Here is a 22,555-nt window from a genome sequence, read left to right as displayed (position 1 = left end):
TGTTACCTCATAACAAACAAGTGAAAAAGAATAGATCGGCTTTGATATTTGACCCCTTTGTGGCCTTTTTTATATAACAGTCCCATTTTTTAATTATGTATAAAGTACAGCATATAAGCCTGAATACTGTCAAATACAGGCTGGTTGCTAAGAAATACAGGTAGGAATCTTTGGGCGCCTCACAATTTGATTCAGAAACGACTCTAAATTAATCACAATTCTCGTAATATATTATTTGGTATACAAATTACTATAAAAGCTTTTCAAAACAGGTTGCAGGTTACAAAAGCTCTTAGGTGCTTACGCACAACTTCTACGTGCATTGTTGGCTTAAAGATGGACTTGTTATTTACAAAAATCACAAAATGTTAATTAATTTGATAAAAGAAAATAGAGCAACTCCATCATTTTTTGATCAGATCTTTTTGTTATATATTTTACCTTTGTTTTAAACAGTTTTTTGTCTTACTTGTTTTTCAATTGTGGCTGTTTTTATAGGGCTTTATAAATAAAGTTGGTATATTTTATTTAAATTAAATTGTATTACTATATCTTTTTTTTTACATGGATTTTTTTTAAAAAATATTAGTCGATTTATAGAGATTAATTGTTGTTTTTTTTTGTTTGTTTTTTTGTTTTTGTTTTATAATGTCCTGCCCAGCTTCTCGGGCAAATCATATAGCAGATGTAGATGCCCATATCGGCTGTTCAGATTTACTTTACAAAAGAGAAGTGTAGGATACTTCTCTTGTTGCCTTACTTGTATTTTGACTTTATTAAATGTATTTATATTATCATTTGGTGCAGCCGGGCCGGAGCAGGAGGGGATAGAAAGAGAGAAAAAGGAAGACAGAGGGGGGAATTGTGGGGACAAGAGGGGGATTAGACAGAGAGACAAAAACAACAACAGCAAACACAACAACAACAACAACAACAGAGCAACATCAGCAAATACGACATGTACAAATATGATGGTAAAAGTAATAGCAAATAAGCAGTTAGCGAAAATTTAAAAAAAAAAATACAGAAATGACAATGAGCATTATTACACTAAAAATGGAGCAATGTGAATACCAATAGAAATAGTGCTATTGATAATAAACAATACCAGTACTTTACCTTTATTATCAACAATACAATTGTTCAAATGCAACAATACATATACGTAATGATAACTTGAGATACGAAAGAATGCAGAAAAATGGAGGGGAAGAAAGAGAAGCAACCTTAACCTTGTAGATTGTTATAGCAACAATAGGTTAAGCTTTGTCAGTGTGCCATGTGTTATACCCAGTTTACCCTAGGGCAACAACGTTAATATATGTTTGATAAAACGTGATTATGTGCATGAGTGTATGTGTGCATATGTACTTGTATATGTACAGTACGTGTATGTGTGCTTGTACAGTGAATGTATATGTACAGTATGTGTATATGTGTGTACAGCGAATGTATATGTACAGTATGTGTATACAGTATATGTGTTTGAACAGTGAATATATATGTACAGTATGTGTAAATGTGTGTTTGTACAGTGAATGTATATGTACAGTATATGTATGTGTGTGTTTGTACAGTGAATGTATGTGTAGTATGTGTATGTGTGTGTTTGTACGGTGAATGTATATGTACAGTATGTGTATATGTATGTTTTTACAGTGAATGTATATGTACAGTATGTGTATACAGTATGTTTGTATAATGAATGTGCGTGTGGATGTACGAACTTTGAGTGTGTAAATATGTACTGTATTTATTTGTATATGTATGTGGGAGCGTAGGTACCTATGTATGTCTGTATGTATGTGTGTGAGTATATGTGAATTTGCATGTACAATACATTTGACTCCCAGTGTGTGCGGTAGCCAGAGTACGGCCCCAGCCTCCCCGAGAACCCATCCCACAAACAGTAGGTGTGGTGCCCAGGGAACCAGGGGCCACCGCCCCCACGCAGCCAAGCCGGACAGCGACAGGAACCCCAGAGCCTGGCCCACAGTGCCGCCCACAAGGGCCAGCAGCAGGCCGCAGACAGACGCACCCGGCAGAGGACAAGGCACGGGAAAAACAGGGGGCAGCCAGACCCCAAGCCAGCGAGACACCACACCCCACACGGACAGAAAGGCGGGACGCCCCGCCCGAGGGGCCCGGAGACCCCCCGCAACCGGACGGGAAGACCGCCCCCGCCCCACCGGCAACAGGGCCCCCACGAGCCCCCCCCCCACCCCCGGAGAGCGCGGCGAGGCCAGCCCACGGCCACCCCACCCAAGCCGGCCGCCACAGGACCACCCAGCACGGGGCCACAGGAACCACCCACCCCACCCGCAGGGACCCCAACGATGGAGATGGAACAACCAGCAACCGCCCCGCCGAGTCTCCCCCCCTGAGGTAGGGGAATAAATAAATAAAATAAATAAATACATAATAATAATAATATTAATAAAATATATTTAAAAAAAAAAAAAAAAAAAAAGGAAAAAAAAAAAAAGGAAAAAAAATAAATAAATAAATAATTAAATCTATTTATATAAAAAAAAAAAAAATAAATAAATAAATAAATAAAGAATTAAAAGAAGATCACAGACATGCTGACACACAAGGTCGCTACCCCAACAACTGGCCGACTCGCAGCACCTCGGAATACCCTGCAGCACCAAGCCGCCACAGTAGACGCAGGGACCAGACCCAGCAGGCCCCAACCAAGACGGGCACCCGGAAGGGATGGACGGCGGGACCCAGGAGCTCCAGACACGCAGTCCGGATGCAGTAGCCTGAGGCACCGACCCCCACCCGACAGGCAGGCCCAGAACGTACCCCCAGAAATATACATACATATATATATACATACACATAAACATACACATGTACACATACACACACATACACATGCATACACTTACACATATATATACATACATACATACATACATACATACATACATACATACATACATACATACATACATACATACATACATACATACATACATACATACATACATACATACATACATACATACATACATACATACACACACACACACACACACATACACAGTTTGTCAGCCCCGACAACCACCACGCGCGCGCGCTGCCACCAGTCACAACATCAGCCACCCCCCTGCACCAGACCCAGCAGCCACGGGCGCCCACACCACAAACAAACGGCAGCAGAAACAGCAGCCACAACACCCCCAGACAGCCAGCACCACCCAATCAAATCAAAGCGATCAAAAAAAAAAAACGCGACCGGCAACCACACGCCAACAGGATCACAGACACCAGCCAGCGCCAGCCCGCCAGCAAGCCCAAACGCCAACACGCAAACAAGAGACACCAACACCCCCCACCCCCGCCAAAAGACCCCACCACCCCAACCCAAACCCGCACAAACACACCACCGCCCAAACAACCGAGACACAGTATCCAGACCAGACACGGGCGCCGCGCCGCCACCACATCAAGTCGCCAACAGAGACCCCACAGCGCAAGGTCGGGCCACACGGGCACGGACCCCACCCAACAGGAAGCGAGACCCGCGCGACGCCACACACAAATAAATAATAAGATTAAACAAAAATAACAATAATTTTAAAAAAAATAATAATAATAATAACATGAAATACAAATTAGATTAAAAATAACAAATACAAATAATTAAATAAAATAAAGTAAGTAAATAATAAAAATTATTTTTAAAATAAAATAATTATAAAATAAAAAATAAATAAATAAATATATCAATATACATATATACATACACATACATATACATACACATACACACACATACACATACACATACACACACATATATATATATATATATATATATATATATATATATATATATATATATATATATATATATATATATATATATATATATATATATATATATATATATATATATATATACACATACATATATATACATATTAAAAAAAATAAAAAAATAAAAATAATAATAATAATAATAATAATAATAAATTAATAAAAGCCTGGCAGGCCACCAGAACGCAGTCCCCGGAATCCGCGCCGGCCGACGAGGCAATGAGGGGTGCGCCAAACCCCAACCCCCCCACATGCATGTGTACAAGGCCCCCAGAGTGTCTACTGTGTAGTTAAAATTAGGAGGTCAGCCATTACAGCCGACCTCCAGTCCCTATTGATGTGTGTACTGTAGCGTGAGTGAGATATGTATGCTTGTGGGAACTAATAATGCGATTAAAATTGGGGGACATCAAGGTCTTGGTGGGTCCCAACCAAGCCGAGCCCTCCAAATCCTAAGTGTCTAATATGCAGCTAAGATTGAGGGATGGACGAGCAGGGGACAAGACAGGAGGACCGGAGCCCCATAGGAGGCATCCTCAACCCCCCGCCATGCCTCCCCGCAGGACAATCCCCCAAAGTCCTATATTTGTGTGACTGTGTGTGCTATAAGTAGGAGGAGTAGAGGGCCCGGACATCCCCCCCAGTCCATGCGGCCGACAACCAGGAACTACGGCCAGGAAGCCGCCCCCCCCCCACGGCCCGTGACCCACACCAGACCACTTTAGCGTGACGTCACGCGAGCCCACCCCCCGCCAAACAAAGCCATCCCCCGCCCGCCCCAACCCAACCCCGCAGAGCCCATACCAGCAACCAAACGCAGAAAAACTGCACAGCCCCATGCCCAATGCAAACACCGCATCCCGGCCATCCACACAGCAACGCACCCATACGAGTTCCGGCCGGGGGATGGTGCCCCCCAACCGGGGAAGAAGTCAATGCACCCCGTCCGCACGCCAGCCCCCAAACCAGCCGTCAAGCCAACGCCAGCCAGCCCCCACAACCCCACAAGCGCACAGATACCAGCCACAGTCCCCCAACCACTCCAACCCAACACAGCGACGCCAACCGCCGGCAGTACCACATCAACCATTAATTGTTTTTAACACCCCTAATGTAATGCATTACATTTATTTAAGTAGTGTTTTGGATAAATTGTACAACATACTTTCTGCTGGTATTTGAATATATTTTTAGGAAGAAGAAACACTACTTTTACTTTGTTACATTAAATTTCATTCCGTTCGCTTCCTTTATTTCAAATTATTGGATACTGCTTGCAACGTTCTTGTTTTGGTTTGTCAGAGAGAGACTTCTTCCAGCGGGCGCTTTCACATGACTCTGTTTTTTGCCAATTCAACATAAACACTAGTCACTTTTGACTCCCATTTCACCAATGAATTGGAGCTTGGCAGTCACATGACTGCACTCACTCTATCGGCGACCCCACTCTGTAAAAAATGACATTATTAAACTAGGACATGCTACAAGAGCATATTTATTGTTTTAATTTTTAAATCTTTAAAATCGTTTTTAATCATATTTATTTTTATATTGTTTTTATATTACTTGTTTTGGTTTTTATTCAGTCATTGGTGGAGCTAACAATAATATTTGAATTGTTTTTAATATTGTTGTGCAGCACTTTGGAAACATTTTTGTTGTTTAAATGTGCTATACAAATAAAGTGGATTGAATGGTTTGTCATGATCACAATATGCAGACGACAGCAGTAAAAAGGTGTCTGATGCTTAAACCAAAAATAAACAAAAGGCGAGTGCCGCTAAGAAAAGGCATTGAAGCTTAGGCATGGCTATGCAGAATGAAACTAAAACTGAACTGGCTGCAAAGTAAACAAAACACAAAATGCTTGACGACAGCAAAGACTTACAGCGTATGGAGCAGAGACGGCGTCCACAAACTACACCCGTACATGACATGACAATCAACAATGTTCCCACAAAGAAGGATAGCGTCCGCACTACTTAGATCAGGGGTGTCAAAGTCAAATGGACGGAGGGCCAAATAAAAAATTTAGCTACAAGCCGAGGGCCGGACTGTTCGAATGTTCATTGAAAATTTTTTAAATGACGCATATAGTCTAGTGAACCTAATTGAACCTACTGAAAACCTAACAAATATATTCCAATATGATCAGATAAATAAAGCAATATTTTCTTATGGCTCTGTCAGTAATCTTTAATTTTCAACAGACACAAAAGACAAATTTCCTTTATATAAAAATCCCCATAACATGAACATTAAATGAAAGAAACCGGTATTCAAGGCACCATCAGTAGCCTATATTTTCTATTTTAGCAAAAGTGGGCTAAATTTACTTCAAAGAAAAAAACAATAATAGCAATTTTCTATCATCCACTCAACTGAAATATTTTTAAAATATAATTAAATTGAAATACAATAAAATAAAGTGCAAAAATCTATAAATCAAAAACAACACTTTGTTTAAGGAGAAGTAACATGCAGTGAAAACAAATATTAAACTTTAACTTTTAAACTTGAATTGAGTAAAAACTCTAAATATGTGATTGCACAGTAATGTTCACATTAAACCCCCCTCCTCCCTCCGTGGGAGGGAGGCGAGTTGGGTGCCCGAAACCCCCCGCTGGTTTCGGCCCGCCCCTTGGCGCGCGTGGCACGGCGGGCTCCGCGACCCGACGGCTGGCCCTCGTGGCTTGACGGCGGGCGCGTCCCGACGGGCCGCGCGTAGGGCCTCGTGGTGAGGGGGTGGCCTGCGGGTTTCGGCCCGCTTGACCCCCCCGCTCCGCTTGGCGCGCGCGGCACATGACGGGTTCCGCCACCGACGCTCGGGCTGCAGCCCGACGGTGGTGCGGGCCCGGCGGTGACGCGCGGTTTGGGGAAACAAAGCAGAAGTCTCAGGGCCTCGGGGCCGGGTTTCGGCCCGCCCCCTTGGCGCGCGTGGCACGGCGGGCTCCGCGACTGACGGCCGGGCTGCAGCCCTTCGGCCGGCAGGCGCGTCCCGGCGGGCCGCTCGCCCCCTTTCGGAACCTTGGACCGGCATCCGCTTGGTGCGTGTAAAAGATCTGCGGTCTAAAAAAAAAAAAAAAAAAAAAAAAAAAAAAAAAAAAAAAAAAAAGATCTGCGGTCTGCGGGCCGGTTCTAATAATAAATCAAGATCATCCCAAGGGCCGTAAAAAACCTTCTCGCGGGCCGGATATGGCCCGCGGGCCTTGACTCTGACATATGTGACTTAGATAGTCTCGATTGCGAAAACAAAGCAGGTGCGGAGAATAGCGCTCAGGGAAGAAATGAAACTGCAACAGGAAAATACCAACAAAACAGGAAAAAACACCAAAATAGGAGCGCAAGACAAGGACTAAAACACTACACACAGGAAAACAACAAAAACAAATAAGTCACAGCGTGATGTGACAGGTCATGACAGTACACCGACTTTGAGACAAGAGCTATGGTGATGCATGCTTGGTCATGGTTTGAATTCATATCCAACAATTGCAAGAACGACTTTTTACTGTCAATATCGGCTACTGAGTTTGGTTTTTTTATGATTTCTGCTTGTGGTGTGCCTCAGGATTTCTTTCAATGAAAAAAAACGCGCCTGGGCTCAAAAAAGGTTGAAAAACACTGTTCTAGAGAATGTACATATTTCCATTAAACTACATAATTTACGGCCAAAATGTAGAATATGCATAAAAAACTCAAACAAATCTGCAAAGCCGCAATATTTGAAGTATGATGTGGCGAGGGACAACTGGATTTGTATTAGTCATCTTCACAAATGTATAAGAAAAAAGTCTTAGGAGTACGTCCTTAAACATGCTGGTCTGTATGGCAGCCAGTTTGGGAAAACACATCTATTTGACTGGAAAGCTGCAGGATGTCATTTTTAACAGCATATAACTGATAATCTTTCATCTGGTGTTTTTTTTAATTTGTAATATATGGCTTTGAAACGCTTGTCCCTTCCAGTGGAAAAACAAGTATATTAATCTGCTGATTTCACAAAAGTTTGTCTAAAACAGTGATTTTCAACCTTTTTTGAGCCAAGGCACATTTTTTGTGTTGACAAAATCCGGAGGCACACCACCAGCAGAAATCATTAAACAACGTAACTCAGTTGACAGAAAAAAGTCGTTGTCGCAATTGTTGGATATGAATTTAAACCATAACCAAGCATGCATCAATATAGCTCTTGTCTCAAAGTGTACTGTCACCACCTGTCACATCACGCCGTGACTTATTTGGAGTTTTTTGCTGTTTTCCTGTGTGTAGTGTTTTAGTTCTTGTTTTGCACTCCAATTTTGGTGGCTTTTTCTCTTTTTTTGGTATTTTCCTTTGGCAGTTTCATGTCTTCCTTTGAGCGATATTTCCCACATGTACTTAGTTTTTATTCTTTTTTGTGGGGACATTGTCGATTGTCATGTCATGTTCGGATGTACATTGTGGACGCCGTCTTTGCTCCACAGTAAGTCTTTGCTGTCGTCCAGCATTCTGTTTTTGTTTACTCTGTAGCCAGTTCAGTTTTAGTCTCGGTCTGCATAACCTTCCCTAAGCTTCAATGCCTTTTCTTAGGGGCACTCACCTTTTGTTTATTTTTGGTTTAAGCATTAGACACCCTTTTGCCTGCATGCTGCCTCCCGCTGTTTCCGACATCTACAAAGCAATTAGCTACCTGCTGCCACCTACTGATATGGAAGAGTATTACATGGTTACTCTACCGAGCTCTAGACAGCACCGACACTCAACAACAACAACAACACATAATTTGCAGACTATAATCACTGGTTTGCAAAAAATATTTTTTTACCCCAAATAGGTGAAATTAGATCATTTCCCACGGCACACCAGACTGTACCTCACGGCACACTAGTGGTCATATAAATTATTTATTTCATTATTACGGTACAACAACAGGAGCAAATAAAAAGGATATTCAATTTTGTAAAAAAAATAAAATAAAATAAACATTGTTGCATTTCTGACAATATCTGCATTCGCAAAGGCACAAAAACGTTATCGTTATTATCTTTAAAAAAAAAAATTTTTTTAAACCTTTGTTTAGAAATTTCAACATTTACAAACAGTTGAGAAATAATAATCAAGGTAAGTACAAAAACAGTACAAAACAGCGCCAGGGGGTTGTAAATTCAAAGTAACTAAAATAGAATGCAATATATATATATATATATATATATATATATATATATATATATATATATATATATATATATATATATATATATATATATATATATATATATATATATATATATATATATATGTATATATATATATATATATATATATATATATATATGTATATATATATATATATATATATATATATATATATATATATATATATACATATATATATATATATATATATATATATATACATATATATATATATATATATATATATATATATATATATATATATATATATATATATACATATAAACAAAGTGCAAAGCCATAGGCTCAGTCAATTTCAGTAAATAACTTAAATTTGGAACACAGCATCATCGTTTTTACAGCTTTTTGGTTGTTAGAGGTAGAGAGTAGGGCTGCGAATCTTTGGGTGTTCCACGATTCGATTCAACATCGATTCTTGGGGTCACGATTCAATTATAAATCGATTTTTTTGATTCAACGCGATTCTCGATTCAAAAACGATATTTTTCCGATTCAAAACATTTCTCTATTCATTCAATACATAGAATTTCAGCAGGATCTACCCCAGTCTGCTGACATGCAAGCAGAGTAGTAGATTTTTGTAAAAAGCTTTTATAATTGTAAAGGACAATGTTTTATCAACTGATTGCAATAATGTAAATTTGTTTTAACTATTAAATGAACCAAAAATATGACTTATTTTATCTTTGTCAGTGTGTTGTCAAGCTTATGAGATGGGGTGCAAGTGTAAGCCACTGTGACACTATTGTTCTTTTTTTAAAATTCCATCCATCCATCCATTTTCTACCGCTTATTCCCTTTTTTTTTATTTTAAATGTCTAATGATAATGTCAATGAGGGATTTTTAATCACTGCTATGTTGAAATTGTTACTAATATTGATACTGTTGTTGATAATATTCATTTTTGTTTCACTACTTTTGGATTGTTCTGTGTCGTGTTTGTGTCTCCTCTCAATTGCTCTGTTTATTGCAGTGCTGAGTGTTGCTGGGTCGGGTTTGGTTTTGGAATTGGATTGCATTGTTATGGTATTGCTGTGTATTGTTTTGTTGGATTGATTAATAAAAAAATTAATCGATTTTTGAAAAATGAGAATCGATACTGTACGTGAGAATCGCGATTTGAATTCGAATCGATTTTTTTCCCCTAGTAGAGTGTTTTAATGTAGAGTTCTAAATCTTTTTTAAAGGCATAAAAAACAGGTCGGGTATTGAGAAATGTAACATTTATTAATTTATAAAACTTAGCCAATAGTATAATGAGGTTACAAAGGTAAAATTCCTTTTTTCAAATGTTTTATCGTTATCGTTATTATCACAGCTGCGGTCACGCAATGCCATGACGTGTGTGTGCACTGTTTTAGGGCGGAGAGCTGAGGGAAAGTGGGCGTGGCCGGCGGTCACTGTCGGGTCACACTTATTTGGACAAGCGAAGAAGAAAAACTCAGTCACCTCGAGAGGAGACAAGAGGGAGGATCATCCGCCTGTAGTTCAACAACAATATATGGCGACAACTTGACGACTAATTGGTTCAAACTTGACATTGCGCTGTCGACAAGGAAGCAACCCGACAATTAGGTAATGTTGTGTTATTTAACGACCTATACAACGTGTATTTATAGAGATTTACGCTCAATTTGCAGTTCCTTTTAACACCTGTTGCCATGGAGCCCAATCCCGTTTTAAAGGAGTTTTTCATCGTTTTACGTGGGAGGTCGAGGAAAGGCTTCTGTCGCGGGTGCATTGGCCGACTGGAGGCAGAGACGCAGAACGGGGAGATGACGGGGCTCCTCTACTGCGGGGGCCCCAACGCCGGGAGCCCCAAGAACGGAGGCGTAGTACGGAGGGAGGACACTTACCCCCTGACTCGCCACCAGGCCCAGCTACTGCTCTACGTCTCCTCCGTAAGCAAACGCCTGGAGCTGCTGTGCAACCCTCAGCTGTTCTCGGCCATCTGCGAGCTGAATGTGGATGACCTGGTGGTGGTGAAGAACAAGAAGGGCCACAAAGTGGGACTGGTGAGGAACCTGATGCAGATTGGGAGGAAGGAGGGCAAAGGCGACCTGCAAATGTTGGCCTTTGAGGTGGAATTTCTGGTGAGTTTGTATTCATTTCTTTATAATGTCTGAACATCCTTCTCAATGAAGAACGTTCAGAAGTAGATTAGAAACTGCAACATTACAGGTGGAACTTAATACAAATTGTATTGGGCAAAAGTCCATTAATGTCAGCAATTCAACTTTTAAATGTGAAACTAATATGTTAAAACTAGTATGTGGTTAGAGCAGTGGTTCTTAACCTGTTAAGGTTAAGAACCACTGAGTCGGGCTCAGGGGTTCGGCGGAGGTCAAAACACACCCGACTCATCGTGTAAATAAAAACTTCTCCCTATCGGCGTATTACGGATACAGCAACAGCAGAAGTCAGACTGATTTGCAGGTGTGTAATTTGTTGTGAGTTTATGCACTGTGTTGGTTTTGTTGTTTGAACAAGGTGATGTTCAAGCACGGTTCATTTTGTGAACCAGTAATAAAACATGGTAACACTTTAGTATGGGGAACATATTCACCATTAATTAGTTGCTTATTAACATGCAAATTAGTAACATATTGGCTCTTAACTAGTCATTATTAAGTACTTATTAATGCCTTATTATAACCCTAACCCTCTAACCCTGGCCCTAACCCGCTAACCATAACCCTAACCAAATAACTCTAAATTAAGTCTTTGTTACTTAGAATATGTTCCCCTAGTGTCCAAAAAACTCAATTAAGTCTTTGTTACTTAGAATATGTTCCCCATACTAAAGTGTTACCAAAAACATATAACTTTATCTTGAATTTGAAAAAAAAAAAAAACATTTTATTTTTCACTAAAGAATGGTTCGGTGAATGTGCATATGAAACTGGTGGGGTTCGGTACCTCCAACAAGGTTAAGAACCACTGCGTTAAGAGTTTCCGCCCTGAGATCGGTAGGTCTTGAGTTCAAACACCGCCCGAGTCATACCAGAGACTATAAAAATGGGACCCATTACCTCCCTGCTTGGCACTCAGCATCATGGGTTGGAATTGGGGGTTAAATCACCAAAAAATGATTCCCGGGCACGGCTTCTGCTCACTGCTCCCCTCACCTCCTAGGGGGTGAACAAGAGGATGGGTCAAATGCAGAGGTTAATTTCACCACACCCAGTGTGTGTGTGACAATCTTTGGTACTTTAACTTGTAACTTTAATAAACTCATTACATGCAAATTGAGATTTGCAAGGCCTTTATTTGTCATAATGTTTATGATTGTGGCTTACACTTTTTGAAAACCCAACATTTTCAATTTGCGTTTTTTGTAAACTGTAAGCCGTAATTATCAGTTATATTAAAAAAAAAAATTAATTTTTTTTTTCTTAAAAAGGCTTGAAATATCTTTGTTTGCATGTCATATATTAGTTTCACTTTGTAACTAATTACTGGAATAAAAAAGCAATATTCAATTTTTTTTAGTTTCACCTGTACATCTGAAAATGTACTTGCACGTATTGTTATATAACTATTGTATCCACCTATAATCGTTATATCACCCTGGATTAGTTGTGCATACTTTGAGCGCCCAAGTGTTTGTTTTTCTTATCCAGGACAGTGATCAGACTTCTAAAAAACCTGCTCCTCCATCCCTGTTCAGCGCAGTAGACATCATCCAAGTGGTCCCGGCTTACTCTGTCCCCCTTGGACTGAACTGGGGAGATGGCCAATATGGCGGTATGTATAGGTGGCCAGTGTGGCGTTATCAGAAAATGTCAAATCAGATTACCCCTTTGGGGTCTAGTGGAAAAACTGGTCAAGTGGCTCAGGAATGCAGAAGAGCTGAGTCATCGCATCACATGACATGGCGTGTGTTCAGTTGTCTTGAGTTACATACTTCGAACATATTGTCAACTCAGGCCGTGTTAGCTGGAGGTCAATTTTTTAGCAGCAGCCGCAGCATATCTCAAGTTTAAAGATATGTCATATAGTTATGTAATCCGGAATCTCCCTACATTCTCCACAGGAACAAACAAAAAGGCAGTGACACGCATCAACTCCATGCCTAATATTAGATCTCATGGGCGGGTGCAAGAAAACCACACGCAGCAGAGCATCATTCAGAGTCCAAATCACAGTGCACCTTTGGAAGTGGGGTCCTTGACGCAGGTGGTGTCCAACACAGGGGTGACAGTGTATGGAGTTGTGAGATGGCTCGGTGTCCCTGCAGGAAAAACTGCTGAGTGGGCTGGGATTGAACTCGTGAGTCACAACAAATTCATATTCAATTTTTACCTTGTTTTTGATCATTTGCTTGCATTAAATGTCTTTTTTTCTCTCAATGTTTTAAGGAATATGATGTGAAGGGATGCTCCGATGGGACATACGGAGGCCAGCGTCTGTTCACCTGCAAAAAAAGCCGGGCTTTGTTTCTTCCTGTGACCAAATGCAGCCCTGATAGCAGGTTTGACTGCTTTTCAACAGGAAGCGGCACCCCCAACCACACGGAAATACCTACAGGTTAGTTGCTTGATGCAATTAAACAATTTGAATTCACTGATCATCGCGTTGTTCTTTGTAATGCCATTTGAAACATGGTAATAGAAGGGCAGTGAGCTTGTTCTAAAGAAGTTAGTATTTAACTGAAAACCGTTTTTTGTTAACTAGTACTTATCAGAAGTGTTCGTATGATGCTGTAAGGCAGGGGTGTCAAACTCAAATACAGAGTGGGCCAAAATTTAAAACTGAACAAAGCCGCGGGCCAAGGTTGAACAAATTAACCTTTTTGATAGGGACCCAAACAAGTTTTTCATTAAATATTGAACAAGCAAGGCTTATATAACTTTATAGTGACATGCAAAATCGAGTTTCAAATAATAATAATCATTAAAAAATATCAATTGCATATCAAATACAATTTAAATAAAAATGGAATGCCTCTTTTCTATTTGCAGCCTTCTGAGGTAAATATCAACATTAACTTTTTCCACAGGCAAATAAATTTGAAAATAAAATAATGAATAAACCAACCATTAAGGACTTTAAACTGCTCAGTTTGCAACACACTGATCTAATCTGATGTGCCCAAGCCAGATACCTGCCATCTTTTCTTGGATGCTAGTTCATTAATGTCAGGACTCAGGCTTTGAGCAGAGGCATCCCTCATTATCGATCGAAGGTGTTCATCAGTCATTATATCTCATATTCCACAGTCCTGGGGGCGTGCCTTACAGGCACTGCTGTCACGTCCGCTTTTCATCCCTTCTAACAACGTGCCCGCCCAGTCACAAGATATGAGCGGCTCCTCTACGCACACACACACGTAAATGCAAAGCATACTTCATCAACAGCGATACAGTTTACACTGAGAGTGGCGGTATAAGCAACTTTAACATTGTTAGAAATATACGCCACACTGTGAATCCACACCAAACAAGAATGACAAACACATTTTGGGAGAACATCCGCACAGTAACACAACATAAACACAACAGAACAAATACCCAGAACCCTTTGCAGCACTAACTCTTCCGGGACGCTACAATATACACCCCCGCTACCTCCAAACACCCCCCCGCCCCCCACCACACACATACACCCACCTTGTAGCGTCCCGGACAACAGGTGTTGTGCCGGATAATGCACCCCCGGCGTAGAATGCACCCCCTGACGGGAGTGTTATATCAACTAAAGCCCACACTTAAAGTTTCCATGTGCAAATATGAAATCCGTGCTGCAGTCGCTGCTGGGCCACAACATTAGGTACACCTGCAGACTGCAGCACGGATTTCATATTTCATTCATTCACAACTCCTCCAACACGAACATTATTGTTTTTGCACTTTCGGCTTCTTATTAAATAACTTGGGGATAGGCTGATTGGCAACACTAAATTGGCCCTAGTGTGTGAATGTGAGTGTGAATGTTGTCTGTCTATCTGTGTTGGGCCTGCGATGAGGTGGCGACTTGTCCAGGGTGTACCCCGCCTTCCGCCCGATTGTAGCTGAGATAGGCTCCAGGGCCCCCCGTGACCCCGAAGGGAAAAAGCGGTAGAAAATGGATGGATGGATGGATTAAATAACTTTTTCAAATAGATTCAATCTTGCACGTGGAAACTTTAAGTGTGGGCTTTAGTTGATTTAAAAACTCCCGTCAGGGGTTGCATTCTATGCCGGGGGTGCATTATCCAGCACAACACCGGAAGAGTTAGTGCTGCAAAGGGTTCTGGGTATTTTTTATTTTGTGTTTATGTTGTGTTACTGTGCGGATGTTCTCCCGAAATGTGTTTGTCATTCTTGTTTGGTGTGGGTTCACAGTGTGGCGTATATTTCTAACAATGTTAAAGGTTTTTATACTGGCACCCTCAGTGTAACCTGTATCGCTGAAGATCAAGTATGCGTTGCATTCACTTCTGTGTGCGTGCCAAAGCCGCACATATTATGTAACTGAGCCAGCACTCGTTAGACTGGATTAAAAGGGGATGTTACAATTTTCGGGAGGGGAACTGAAATTTGGGAGTCTCCCAGGAGGTTTGGCAAGTATGAGAATTAGCGGTGAACCGCGGCACCGCCGCTGTATATAATCGGCGGGCCAGCTCTAGTGTTAATTTGATATCACCTCACGGGCCAAGTGAATTTACACGGGCCATAGTTTGACACACATGCTGTAAGGGAACACCCACATAAAAGTACATGCATAGAAAGGAAGTGACACTCTAATTATTCACCATTAAATAGGCTTGTTAAACTGTTATTTCACATTTATTAATTTATTTTCAAGATGCTTGGATTATGATTTATTTTATAACAATTTCAAACTCTAAGGTTCTTAATTTTTATTTATTTATATTTTTACATATAATTTCGATTTGATTGTATTATATTTTTTTTAGATTACATTAATTTCCAGTTATTTTCCAGTGTGGATGCCTTAAAGGTGGCGCTTTTCCTCAATGCCATGTCATCTTTTATATTCAATAGTGCTGTGTGCGTGCTTGTATGTGTTTCTTCTTTTTTCTTTTTTTTTACTGATGTAAAGCACATTGTGTTGCAACTGTTTCAAAGTGCCTAATATGTTAATGTGTGTGTTAATTTTTGATTATTCACAAACTTTTTTTTTATTTTCATTTTTTATTGCTTGTTTTAGTACCTCCATATGTGGACTCTGACGAGTATGTGGCACCCATCCCAGAATCAGAAGCCATGTCTTTGTTAGTGGGAAGAATGAAAGGGATTCAGGGTCACATCAACTCCTGTTATCTGGATGCCACGCTCTTCAGGTAAAACCAGTTCAACACCCTTAAAGGGGAACTGCACGTTTTTGGTAATTGTGCCTATTATTTACAATCCATATGTAAGACAAGCACACAGGTGTTTTTCTTTTTCATGCATTCTGTGATCAAAAGTCTGCTTACATTGGAGCCCATAAAATTTGCTTTATTCTGCCTATAAAGCGCTTAAAAAAACATTTAAACACTTCCATCAAGATTTTATATACACAATGTAAGCATTTATGTAATGTAGTAACAGGCACATTCATACTAACATAATATTTACGTACTTTGATCCTTTTTAAACATAGGGTGGCGCATTAATTTAAACAACGCATCACAAGGTTTGCTTTTTCATTGGACAACATCACTGATTACTACTCACTGAAGACTTCATAAGAGCCAACAAACATAATAAAAACATCACTTACTGTACGATGTCTGCTGTCATTGGGATGCTGACTGATGAGTTGTTGATGTACTCCCGTTTAGATGAAGAATGACTCATAATCTTCACAAAAAAGGGGGCGGAACCAAGTGTCATTTGGTGTCTTTCTCGCCATGTCCGGGTCTAAATTGGCTGTCAAAGTGTACCAACACGTCTGATTATGTCCTCATTCTTCTACTATCAAGGAGAGAAGCCTTTTTTTATGATCTAGAATATACTTTACCAAGCACAGAGGCGAGGAAGCAGCTTACCAGCCGATGATGATCACGGCGCCGCTATAGTTTGTCTGCGCTTATAGTAACTATCACTAATGTAAAATGTAAATTGAGTTTTGTTGGCGGTTTTTGTATGGTTATTTATTGGGTTTTATACGCAGAATAGAGGACCTCTTATTGACTCTTTTATAAGCAGACATTCATTTTATACTATGTACGAGTTTGAATGCATTTAAAAAGTACATCTGTCTTCTTGTCTTACATAATTGTGAACAATAGGCAAATTCCAAAAAATGTGCAGTTCCCCTTTTAAGTGCACACGATTTTTAAACAGCGCAGCATTCTTACCTCACCTTAGATCTTTAACATTACCAGGAAAAGTGACAAATTAGTTATGCCAAACGAGCACATTGAGCTGCTGCATCCAGATAAATACTAAGTTGTTTCCTTTCCACAGTTTGTTCAGCTCCTCTATGACCATGGACAATATATGCCAGATTCCTGATGACACAGTGCGGCCCATTACTTCCACGCTGAGAAAAATAATCAACCGTTTACGCAGGTATGAATAACATCAGGGAATCCTTCAATGTTATGAATGTTAAAAGGTCCGAGGATCCGAAAGGGTCTCTTTAATTAAAGTCTTAAAAGTAAGTTATATATTATTATTTTTTTACTTTCAATGCTTAAATCTCTAGATCAACTTAAGATCTATCCATTGATATAAAGTTCCAATATGTCCACTGTCCCATACCCCTTCAGATACAGTATTTCACCGAAAGAAATGTACCTTGTACTCTTACACACCTAAAAAAAAAAAAAAAGCACACAGTACAACATCTTACACTGAATGGTTTCTCACCTGTTTTGTATGTTTATTGTACATATACGGTCCATCTCAGTTTTTCTGGACTTAATCATTGCTAAAAAAAAAATCCTGTGGCTTATTTCTCAAACAAGCATGCTTGATTTTCTAAATATCTGTGCGACAACGGATGTGTCATTCAGTTGTGCTGTAACACACCGTGGCTGAGTAAATCCGCTAGTGCAAAAACGTATTTGTTTTCAGCAGTCAGCTGCACGATGAAATAAGTGACAAGTAAACGGCAACATGGTTAACTTAAGTGACCGCACATAAAACAGTCAAATTGCAGGCTCATAACTCAAAAAAATGCAGTAATTAGTCACAGCACCACATAAGAGGATGTTCAACTCACAATATGAATGGAAATTTCAAGATCAAACACACAACTAGGGAGGTACCTATTATTATTATTATTATTATGATGATGAACAAAATGATCAGGGTTATTTAAATGTGCTCAAAAAGTACTTATACACATGATGAAATCTCTTTACTAGGTTTTATTTAACAAATGCAAATAAATACATAGATGCACAATGTACTTTCTTGGCAGAACAAAAATTAAATAACACAATTTATATTTGAGTGTTTGAATATGTTTATCTTGTATCTTCTTTAGTTTTAATTCATTAAGGTTTTCGAGTGTTTTTTTAAATGATAAAGGCAAGACGAGAGTTGCACGTCTGGTTTATACGACGTCACGCAGGTTCACTTCCTGTTGTAAAAACCTCTTTGTCATGTTCACTAATGTGGGGAAAGAAGTTAATGACTATATTATATATGTTAGTGTTCAGAGCTAGCTGGCCATTAGAGAACTAGCTTGTTTCTCTAATAAACTCACCACCGGAGATTCAGTTAATTTATCGTTACATACTTATTCACGACATAATCATCACTGATGCATACAAAACAAAGAACAGCTTTGTGTCGGTCTCCTTTCTTCATGCTGTGATGAGGCATTGAAGCTTAACTCAGGCTTTCAGGCACTAATGTAGTCATGCTGTTTTTAATTTTTATTCACATACTATTATGACAATTGGTGTACCCCGCTTTGGGAACTGAGGCACCAGATGGTTTGTTTATTACAACCCTTTAGCTTGAAAAAAGAACAATCATGATGAGGGGGTGTGTTTCTATGCTTTGTTGTGTACTGCTTTTAAATGGAAACTCACTGACAGCAAATGCATTTTTTGCAGACAAGGTTTTGTGCCTGCTGCGAGTGTGATGAATTTCCGCAATCAGCTTGGCTGTGACACCTTTCGAACAGAAGAAAAAGGTCCATATTTTTTATGGTCTTGTGGTAGAGGGTCTGTTCGACGTTCTAAATCATAACACTCCTGTTTTTGTATTTCCTTGCAGACCCAGAGGAGTTCATCACAGTTCTCTTCCAGAAGGTTCTTGGCATTGAGCCGCTGCTTAAACTCCGGTATGACCTTGTACAGTCCAGTTTTAATCATCAGGTCCTTGTATGGTAGATTTTAGGTTACTGAATACAGGTTTATTCTAGGTCAAGAGGCGAAAGTTATCAGGGGGCCTACACTTTCCAGATCATTCTGGAAAAAGAGCAGATGGCACACACACCCACGGTTCAACAATTGATGGACACTTCCTGTCTGTCGTGCGACGTCAAGTTTGAAGAGGTGCAGAAAAGAAGAGCATGACATTTTTAACCATATGATCATGTGACTCTAATGTCTGTTTTGTGTTTTTACTTTAGATGCCATCCTGTCTGATAGTTCAGATGCCAAGGTTTGGAAACAAATATAAAATGTTTTCTCACATCATTCCCTCCATGGAGCTGGACATTACAGATCTCCTATACAACTGTAAGGAACAGGCATTAGAACATCAAATAGCTGTTCAAGCATATTTTACCTCATGGGTGTGTGTTCTTACAGCTCCTAGGCAGTGTTTCATCTGTGGCCAGTTGGCAGAGTACGATTGTCTCCAGTGTCTGCCAGATCACAAAATGCATCAAGGGAGAATCAAATCATACTGCACCACCTGCAACACACAGGTAAGGCCAATAATATGGCTAGTAAATAATATTATACAACAGTGCCTCTACTTACAAGCTCAGTTGATTCTGTGACGGAGCTCTTAACTCAAAACACTTGTATCTCAAATCAGCGTCTCCCATTTGAAATGAATTAAAATCAATTTAATTGGTGCTTGGCTGGCATTTTTAACATCTAATATGCCTTTTAAAAAGAAAAACGAACTTTTAGTTTAGATATATTGTACAAAACCAATACAATAGAACAGTGACTCTCAAACTGTCACGGGCACCATCTCGTGCCACGCCAAATAATCACTTGACTAAATATTTAAACAGTGCTCCTGTTCAAACTGTGTATTGTTAGTGGCCAAAAATATTAAATATACCTCTTTAGATAAAACTTCTGTTTTGTTTTTATGAATATTTAGGCCTACTACGCTACTGTGTTTTATTGTTGGTCATTATAGTGGTACTTGGAGAGCTAAGTGTTTTATGAGGTGGTGCTTGGTAAAATATGTTTGAGAACCACTGCAATAGAATGTTTTACTAACAACTATAGTAGTTTTATGAAGTAATCTAATGATGATGTACAGCAATTACCTTGGAGAGTGGACTTCTACGGTATCTCCTTCCAGCTGCTTCTTTGTCAAACTTACAAACTTTTCCATATTTTTCATGTTTTTCACCATTTTAATTAAATTTTAGCATTCTTGGCTGGCGTTCTGCTTCAGTATGATACACACTAGCAGTGCTATGCTCGAATTGCTTTGCCGAGTTGGCGACACGCCTGGTCATGTTTTTGATGATATCTTTATTCAATTCACTAAATAGTATCCACTTCTTCTTTTCATCACTGTCCTTCACACTTACTTTTTTCCTTACGATGGTTGGAAAACAGAATTATGTCTTATCTCCCGACCACATGTTGTGGGTGGATCTTCTGGGGTTTACTGTGAGATTTGCTACGCCAACTAATGGCGGTGATGCTTGTAAATCACATTTTTGCTTGTGACTTAAAACATATAAATGAGTCAACAGCTCTTATATCAAAACACTCTTAAGTTAAGGCACTCTTAAGTTGCTGTACCACTGTAGTTATTAATTGTATTACTTCTTTATTTTAAAGGTGCACAATCATCCCTCAAGACAGGCGCATTCCCCAAAGCCTTTGTCAGTTTCAGCTGAGGTATCCACGTCTTCCCCTGCTGCCAGGCACACGATGCAGCTGTTTGCTGTGCTTTGCATTCACACCAGCCACTACGTGTCCTTCGTCAAATTCGGCTCAGACCCACACTCATGGGTCTTCTTTGACAGCATGGCTGACCGATATGGTGAGGACAATCATTTGGCTTGAAGAAGAAATCTGTTCCTGATACGTTCGTGCAAACATTGACATGTTTTGGTTTGAAAATGAAATGGTTACCCGTGACCCGCGTATTTCTCATCTGATAAAGACAGATAGGAGCGCACTGTGACGTCGTTGATTGTTGTATCTCTTCTCAATCTATTTCCTTATCTCAGCGCCACTCTTCTTTGCAGGTGACGATCAAAGGGGCTTCAACATCCCAGAGATCCAAGCGTGTCCAGAGCTGGGTAACTTTCTGTCCCAGTCTGAGGAGGAGCAGGCCAAGGTTAACCCTTTGCATGCTCCTGAACTTGTGCGCAGGCTGCTGTGTGACTCCTACATGTTTCTATACCAAAACCCAGCAATGCCTCTCTCCAATTCAAACCATCAGCATCCTTAAAAGTAGAGGACAAGGACACAACGTTCTTGCAGCAGTGCCTTAATAATAACTTTGCACTTTATCAACCAGGTTTTGGTCTTTGCATCCAAACAGCAGTGAGGGAAATCTGTGTTTTGACATACTGTAAAATGTAATAATGTGCAGGAAGAAAAACTAGAATGTTGTGGGAAGTGAAACATATTTTTCCTGTCTGTCCTTTATTGTTGCTTTTGTCATGAATTGTGGCCATTTAAGCCAAGATTATAAATGTAGCGTGTAAATGATTTAGCTTTTCCCCCTTTGATGTAATTTAATAAATAACATTGTGTATTATTACTAAAACTAGATTGCCAGTGGTGACCTAAAAGTATTTTAAGCCTCATTGAGCATAATTCATCATGATGGTTATTTACTGTAAAAAAAAAAATAGTGTTGTGTAGACTGCCATTAAATGTATGAAAACATTGTGCTGAGACTTCACTGATGATTTGTTTGTTTTTTTATTTTAATAAGCCTCTTGATGTTAAAACGTATAACAGAATTAAGAACATTTAAAATTGCATATTTTATCTCATTTTAAAGTAGCAAGCCTTAATGACTTGGGTTTAAGTGCAGGGAAGAGCTTCACACACCACGCTGAATCATGTATATTTGACACCATTCGAAGCAAGTTTAATGACCCCTTTATAACAAAGTATATTCAACCTTGTGGGAGGGACTAACGTTTAACGCCCTCTAGTGGATGGAAGAGGGTTTGCGTAGTCAGCATGACTTCAGCAAACACTGAGGAGTGAAGTGAGACGACATTTCATGTCATGTTTGATTTGTTTGCACACAGATCAGTCCAAAACATGCATCAGGTACATAAAAGTGGGTACAATCTACTTTAATAAAAAATGCTCATGTTACTACAGGGTAAGAATGAGAGCCGCTTGCTACTGTTGAGTGCTATTGAACATGTATGTCAGTTATACATATGCAACATTCATTGATT

At 39.7% G+C, this 22,555-nt stretch overlaps 1 protein-coding gene across 1 annotated transcript; it reads left to right on the top strand.

The window, feature by feature from the left end:
* The first annotated feature begins 106 nt into the window (after positions 1-106).
* Positions 107-22,211, top strand: cyldb (cylindromatosis (turban tumor syndrome), b). The gene is made up of 15 exons (XM_062046446.1): positions 107-160; positions 10,393-10,606; positions 10,672-11,124; positions 12,655-12,778; positions 13,068-13,303; positions 13,393-13,561; positions 16,187-16,319; positions 17,431-17,535; positions 19,035-19,114; positions 19,198-19,264; positions 19,346-19,478; positions 19,556-19,664; positions 19,737-19,855; positions 20,964-21,168; positions 21,377-22,211. The coding sequence occupies exons 3-15, from the start codon at positions 10,693-10,695 to the stop codon at positions 21,580-21,582; spliced, it is 2,118 nt and encodes a 705-aa protein (XP_061902430.1). The 5' UTR covers positions 107-160; positions 10,393-10,606; positions 10,672-10,692; the 3' UTR covers positions 21,583-22,211.
* Positions 22,212-22,555: the final 344 nt, after the last annotated feature.

Source organism: Entelurus aequoreus, linkage group LG01, assembly GCF_033978785.1.
Source record: "Entelurus aequoreus isolate RoL-2023_Sb linkage group LG01, RoL_Eaeq_v1.1, whole genome shotgun sequence".
In the NCBI taxonomy this organism is placed as follows: domain Eukaryota; kingdom Metazoa; phylum Chordata; class Actinopteri; order Syngnathiformes; family Syngnathidae; genus Entelurus; species Entelurus aequoreus.
This window is presented reverse-complemented; position numbering and strand designations above follow the sequence as displayed.

Excerpts from the sequence above, each read along its gene's own strand:
- cyldb (XM_062046446.1), top strand. The coding sequence starts at position 10,693 with ATGGAGCCCAATCCCGTTTTAAAGGAGTTTTTCATCGTTTTACGTGGG. Across the intron at positions 13,304-13,392 it reads AGTGGGCTGGGATTGAACTC|GAATATGATGTGAAGGGATG; the intron begins GTGAGTCACAAC and ends CAATGTTTTAAG. Across the intron at positions 19,665-19,736 it reads TACAGATCTCCTATACAACT|CTCCTAGGCAGTGTTTCATC; the intron begins GTAAGGAACAGG and ends GTGTTCTTACAG.